We start from the raw sequence: 7,253 nt of genomic DNA, 5'->3' as shown, positions 1-7,253 counted from the left end.
GGCTGGAAGAGGGAGGATGCAGCTGGCTTTGAGCCACTATGTAGGTACCAGGAATCAAACCCGCTCCCCAGGAAGAACAGTGTTCTTAACTTTAAGCCATCCCTCCAGGCCCATTTCTTATTTTTTCAATACCACTCACCACAAGAAACTCATTCACTTTCTGTGAGTCTGCTCCTTGCTTGCTAGCTTATGCAGATTTACAGTCTTCCTTTGGAGTGGTTAAAAGGCACGTCTACCACTGCTAATGTTACTGTGTTCTGTGACATCACTGAAGCTTTACACATCGATATTGAGATCTAACCTAAAACTAGGCAGTCCTGGGTATCTTAAAAAATAATATTCTTTATTACAAATTCAGTATGAAATTTTTAATGAAAACAATCATATAAAAATTAAATACCAAACTACTTTAATTGACATACAAATCTAATTTGGCTTATTAATTATTTTCTAACAGTATGATTTCAAAGATTATTCCCAGCTATACTATATCAAGAATTGCAGTAAAGAAAAATGAACTCAAGTACATAAAGCTCACAAGCCATGTGCTCGGCACACACTGCTCATACGTATTAGTTTTCCTTTATTATTATAAAAAGATACACACAAGTTTTACAAAACATGCTATCTTCAGTTAAAGCTTCTTGCACAAAAAAACCCAGCCTCCTGCAAGGAACCTAGTGTGGCATTTGTTTAGATTTTCTGAGGAATACACAGTGTAAAATTTGCTTCAATGCCCAATAAAAATTTCTCTCTGATAAACTACTCTGGAATCTAATTATAAAGCCTTGTGTTAGAATTTAAGATTCTTTTACAGAATCACTTCTTTAAAAAGTACAAAGTTACATGATCGAGAAAAGTGACCAGTAAGTGACCAGAGAAATATCCCCACTGCTGCACATATGGCTCAGTTTTATTTGACTTCACAAAACGGATGAAGTGTTGAACATGGAAATATCAGATGAAAAGACTAAGTTATTACAAGGAGGCACAATGCACCAGCTAAGCCTATGACCTGTCTTATAACTGCAGTCACGCTCAGGCTGCAGACAGTATCTCACTGGCCCTGATAACCGTGCTGATTCAGATAAAGCTAAACATTCTGTCCTAACTAGAGCCAGACGAGGACACAGAGAGGAGCGTGAGTGTGTACCATGCGCTACAATGCACGCTTTCTAACATCTTAAATTGAACATTCATGTAACGTCAGCCTGAGGTATATTAAGAGTTAGAGGATCATTACTGCACACCGTGGGCAATGTACCACACAAGCACTGCCCCTACAATGCCACACACGGGAAGGAGGTAGGACTTATACTTCTGCCACAGCGAGAGCTCCACGGCCACCTCATCTCTTCTCCTGTTCTTCTTGCGGCGACCCTTCAGTCTGTTTTCAAAAGCCTCCAGTTCAGCCTAAAAAACACATTTGTATTAAATTCAAATAATACGCTAATTTGCAACTTTCTACTTAAATGAAAATACAACAATTTGAGAAATGTTTTGATACTATCAGTATAATAAATATATTAATTTAAATAAGATAAAGCCTCTCATCTACTACTGACTGTATTCAACACATGCTAGGCTTTAGAACAGAACTGAGTGCCAATAAAGTGGTTCTTTGAGACTAAAAGTCTGTCTTTAATATTAAACATGAAACAGATTAAATCAAAGGGATTCTAAAATGCAGACAAAAGCTCTGAATTTAACACTATTTTATACCTCAAGAGCACATTCCTACAAGTACAGACATGCTCCGTATATAATTTTAGCCTTTTATAATGCAGGAAATAAGAACTAGTGGCTTATACACAGAAATTTAAAAATGCCTCAAATAGATTCTTTTCCTTATCACACAGTCTCCACGCCTTTTCATGACACAGTAAAAACTCTTTTTAAGGGGGAAAAAATGCTTCATGCTGTGATGCAAATGATTACTTTAGGAAGAATTAAAAAAACAATAGAGAAGGAGGATAACCTGGAGTGGCAGTCATTTTCAAATGTCATCTTTTATCTTCTGGCAAGAACTCACTAAGCTCCCATACAATGATAGTATGATAGTATACCACAGTACACTGACTAAAAATGGTGAGCATTAAATAACATGTACTGTCTATCCAAATGAAGAAAATGTAAATTTTTATTAAAACACCTGTTATTGTAGTAACAGCTACACTTAAAGACCATTTATCAATGCATTTAATTTAATATAAAAAGGCATTTGTTAAATGAACAAAGATTTTGATGTACAGAACAAACTCAATGTTGGGCTGCACTCAGTTCCCTTAGGCCACCCATGCTGCAGGTTGGACAACCACAACTATGGAAGAGACAAGTCTGCCCATCAATGAGGTACCTGCTGTCTTCGCTTTTCTTCTTCCAGAGCAGCGTTGGCTTCTGCTTCTTTTATCTATGTACATTTAAAAGTAAGTTAACAACCAAATATCAAATTTCCACAGATTCTTGGCACCCACTCACCCAGGCTCTACTAACCCATAGCAACTTTTGGTAGCCTTACATTAAAAAGCCTATGAAGAATTGTAAATATTATACTGGGAAGTTTTACCAAGGTTCCATCTAATAGATTCAGGTGGTGAATATAACTTGTATTTGTTTTATACTTGTTATAATTTAAATAAACATCCCCGCTTACCAGCTACATGAGATTAGATCATAATTCAAAACATTGAGAATCTGTAACTTGAACACTTTTAACTTTTCCTCTTAAGTTATCAGTAATATTGAGAATCTAAAATCAATTATTAATACCATATTTTCCTAAATAGAAACTGATAAGTTCTTTCAAATGCGTGTCTGGAAGGCAAGACTTTGAATCAATAAAACCAAAATGATTTGTGGACTGGTCGTTTTGGCAGGCAGAATCAACACTAAAGATATCTCAAACTGCAAAGCATCCCCAAATCTTACATTTGTAGTATTTTAGCCTAATTTTTAGGAGGCTACTTGTAACATTAAAACAAAGAGCTAAGGCCAGAGCAAATACACTAACTGGTGTAAAAGACAGAAAGCTCAGACACACAGCAAGCCATAAAGCTACCCAGGGCTCAGAATGGGGCTATAAAGGAGCCTTTTGTAACATAAGCACAAGATGTTTAAACAAGCATTTTTTTAAAATAGAACAACTAGTAGATAACAGTATCACATCTGTAATAACACCTAATGGGACATCACCTCAGATGCTTTCCGCTTCATTTCCTTGCATATTGCATCACACTCCACTGAAACCTGGTTTTCACGTATTTTATTGCATGGCAATTCCTACAAATAACCGAAACTGATATATTTAGTCAATTTATTCTTTCAAATCACAACTGTATACCAGCTAAACATACAGCAAAACCTAACAGCTAAAGGTTACAGATATGTTACATTTGCTAGACATTATTTATCTTGGTTCAAATGCTTACTTTATTTTCTCTCTCTTTTAAAATTTTATTTATTTATTATTTATTATTTATTACAATTTATTCACTTTGTATCCTGGCTGAAGTCCCCTCCCTCATCTCCTCCCAGTCCCATCCTCTCTCCCTTTTCTCCCCCTGTGCCTCTCCCCTAATCACTGATAGCAGAGGTCCTCTTCCCCTTCCATCTGACCCTAGCCTATCAGGTCTCCTCGGGACTGGCTGCACTGTCTTCCTCTGTGGCCTGGTAAGGCTGTTCCCCCATCAGGGGGAGGTGATCAAAGATACAGCCAGTGAGTTCATGTCAGAGATAGTCCCTGTTCCCATTACTAGGGAACCCACTTGGAGACCCAGCTGTCTATGGGCTATATCTGAGCAGGGGTTCTAGGTTATCTCTACGTATGGTCCTTGGTTAGAGCATTGGTCTCTGCAGGGGCCCCTAGGCCCAGATTTTTTGGCTCTGTTGGCCTCGTTGTGGAGCTCCTGTCCTCTCCACTATTTCCCCCTTCTTCCATAAGATTCCCTGCACTCTGTCCAAAGTTTGGCTATGAGTCTCAGCATCTACTTTGATATATATGAAATATGTTCAACTATACAACAAGGACATTTGTTCAGCTATGTTTGTAGCAGCTTTATTCGTAATATCCAGAATCTGGAAACAACCTAGATGTCCCTCAACCAAGAATGGATACAGAAATTGTGTTATATTTACAGAATGGAATACTACTCAGCAATTAAAAACAAGGAAATCATGAAATTTGCAGGCAAATGGATAGAACTAGAAAAGATCATCCTGAGTAAGGTAACCCAGAAGCAGAAGGACACACATGGTATATACTCACTTATAAGTGGATGTTAGAATATAATATAGGATAAACATACTAAAAATCTATAGTCCTAAAGAAGCTAAACAAGGAGGACCCTAGGGAAAAGGCTTAATCCCCATTCACAAGGGCAACCAGGGTAGACACCGGAAGTGAGAGAAGACAGGGAACAGGACAGGAGCCTACCACAGAGGACCTCTGAAAAACTCCCTTTTTTTTTTTTATTTTTTTTTTAATTGGGGGTTGGTGAACATGGATGCAGTGCTCAGAGACCAGAAGACGGTACAGAATACCCTGGAGCTGGAGTTACAGAATGCTGTGAATAGTAAGATATGGGGTCCTACTAAATCTGTACATCTAAAGAAACTAATCAAGAGAGAGGACCCTGACTAAAACGCTCAATCTCCATCCCGAAAGGCAAAGAGGATGGACATCAGAAGAAGAAGAAAACAGGAAACAATCTAGGAACCTGCCACAGAGGGCCTCTGAAAGCCTCTGCCCTGCAGCCTATCAAAGCAGACGCTGAGACTTATGGGCAACTATTGGGCAGAGTGCATGGAATCTTATGTAAGAAGTGGGAAATAGTAAGATCTGGAGAGGACAGGAACCCCACAAGGAGAGCAACAGAACGAGAAAATTTGAACACAGGGAACTTCCCAGAGACTCATACTCCAACCAGGTACCATGTATGGAGATAACCTAGAACCCCTGCACAGATGTAGCCCATGGCAGTTTAGTGTCCAAGTGGGTTACATAGAAATGGGAAGAGGGACTGCCTCTGACATAATCTGATTGGCCTGCTCTTTGATCACCTCCCCCTGAGGGGGAGCAGCCTTACCAGGCCACAGAAGATGACAATGAGGCCACTCCTGATGTGATCTGATAGACTACGATCAGAAGGAAGGAGAGGGGGACCTTCCTTATCAGTGGAGGGGCATGCATGAAGAAGGGGAGGGAGGGTGGGACCGGGAGGGGAGGAGGGAGGGAACCACAGAAGGAATACAAAGTGGATAAAGTGTAATTAATAAAGAATTAAAAAAAAAAAAGATATGAAGTCCTTTGCTCTCTTAACCACTGAGCCAAAATAAAGGGATCTCCTCTATTCTATTTAATTAAAATAATTAAAACCATAAAATTAAAATATCAGCAATTCACTATATGCCTCTATCAACTCAGCTGAATTTAATTTTTATCCTTTACATTTATTGCTTCTTGTTATTCTTCCAAAGCATTGAAGAAATGGTCTAGAACATTCTAGAACAGCACTGTCCAACAGAGCTTCCTGAGATGAAGGAAATGCTGTCAGCTGTCTGGTAGAGCAGCCTTAACAACCTATGCTGACTGTGCACTAGTGTGACTAGTGCAGTGAGGAGCGGTACTTCGTGAGAGCTAAGATGCACGCATTTAGTGCGGCTATCCCAGCAGTCAAAAATCTGGCATTTTCCTCAAGAGTTATGTATCATATGTATCTTTCTATTAACATTTTTTAAAGTTCCTATGAAAATCCTTCACTGCCTAAGTATTAGTGGGTAGGAAACTACACTTGGACAAGACATGAGATTTCACAAAACTGATGAAGTAGCTCGGTAAATATTTTCATGTAAATGTGGTGGATTTAAATATAAACTAAATACAAACTTAAATAGTAAACTTATCTACTACAGGAAAAGATAATGAAAATTATAGAATTAAGATCAATAAACAAGCCACATAAATGAACTTCAATAAATGTCTGTTGCATGGAAGAATGTAGAATTAATACAAAGAGAAAGCATTAGGAAAGGACCCCAAGAACATGATATAGCATGATACAACTATAACTGCAACATGGTCAGCCAAGCCAAACAAAAGTAAGTCTCTGTCTACACTGCCTGTCTGAGGTCAAGGAAAATGAGAACTGAGTGAGACGTTCTTTTAACTCTTGTTGAACAGCCTTTCTGGTCATTAAGCTCTCAATTCTTTATTGCTCCATTAACTGTTTCTTACTTACAATTATTTCTTCTACGTTTGAGTATTATTTTATGAGGCTATGAAAAGCAAGTCTTTTTGAGAAATTACTTTTAAAGTAGAATACTTACAGCAAAAAAAAAAAAAGTTCATATAAAAGAACAAGCCCAATTCCAGACCATTTCTTTTATTTATTTATTTATTTATTTATTTATTTATTTATTTAGTTATTTAGTTATTTATTTGTTAGTTACATTTTATTAACTCTGTATCCCAGCCATATCCCGCTCCCTCATTCCCTCCCAACCCCACCCCCCCTCCTCCCTGCCCCTTTCCAAGTCCACTGATTGGGGAGGACCTCCTCTTAATCCGTGAAAGTCAGTTTATCACTCATACCTGCCCCTTGCTCAAATACTTCAATTTGGAAGCCACTAGTACTATCCCAACAAAAGGGCTTGAGCTTCAGTCAACAGAAATCAACTTTTTTCTGTTGTTAAGTTACAGAAAATTGGACTACCACTGCTGATTTTTTTTAATGAGCATTTACAGAAATAACTAGGCTTAGTTTAAGTATAATGAAAAGATTCTAAAAAATAAAATCTTAAAATTAAAGCAAAAAAAAAAAACCTACCAACACACAAAACAAGGCATACAAGAATTATTTAAAATACTTACCCGTTTTATTCTTTTACAAGGGCATCTAAGTTTTACCTTCTGATTGCAATTAAAGGGACATTCACCAGGATGACACATCTCTTTGCATCTATGGCCACAAGGAAGCTAATATGAAAAAAAGTAATTGGTCATTTATATTTTGGTCATATTCTTCCTTCCCCTTCTCCCTAATGGTTCTTTCAACAGAGCCTACCACACGTAGTGCCAATTAATCCTGAATAGATGAACTGATCATTCAGCTTCTTTTTGTTTTAGACAGATTGTTAATTTTTTATACAAATTTTTTTATTAGAAAATGTTAGTATTTTTCAGCTCTATTTCAAGAGCAGGTGTCACTGTCAGAGTGTCACCTGCCACTGTCACTACAGCCAGGTGACTAAGCCAA

At 37.8% G+C, this 7,253-nt stretch overlaps 1 protein-coding gene across 1 annotated transcript in view; it reads right to left on the bottom strand.

Annotated features, from left to right (window-relative positions):
• Positions 1-566: 566 nt before the first annotated feature.
• The window catches only part of Nfxl1 (nuclear transcription factor, X-box binding like 1), a 44,499-nt gene continuing 37,812 nt past the window's right edge, over positions 567-7,253 (bottom strand). Inside the window, exons 20-23 of the mRNA XM_055629385.1 lie at positions 6,869-6,973; positions 3,193-3,279; positions 2,357-2,410; positions 567-1,413 (exon numbers count right to left, since the gene is read on the bottom strand). Of these exons, the coding sequence (XP_055485360.1) occupies positions 1,240-1,413; positions 2,357-2,410; positions 3,193-3,279; positions 6,869-6,973 (420 nt within the window). The 3' untranslated portion in view covers positions 567-1,239. The remainder of the gene's footprint in view (positions 1,414-2,356; positions 2,411-3,192; positions 3,280-6,868; positions 6,974-7,253) is intronic.

This window comes from Psammomys obesus, unplaced genomic scaffold (genome assembly GCF_907164565.1).
Source record: "Psammomys obesus unplaced genomic scaffold, mPsaObe1.curated_primary_1811, whole genome shotgun sequence".
Lineage (NCBI taxonomy): Eukaryota > Metazoa > Chordata > Mammalia > Rodentia > Muridae > Psammomys > Psammomys obesus.
The sequence above is the reverse complement of the archived record's forward strand: the minus strand, read 5'-3'. Positions and strand labels throughout refer to the sequence as shown.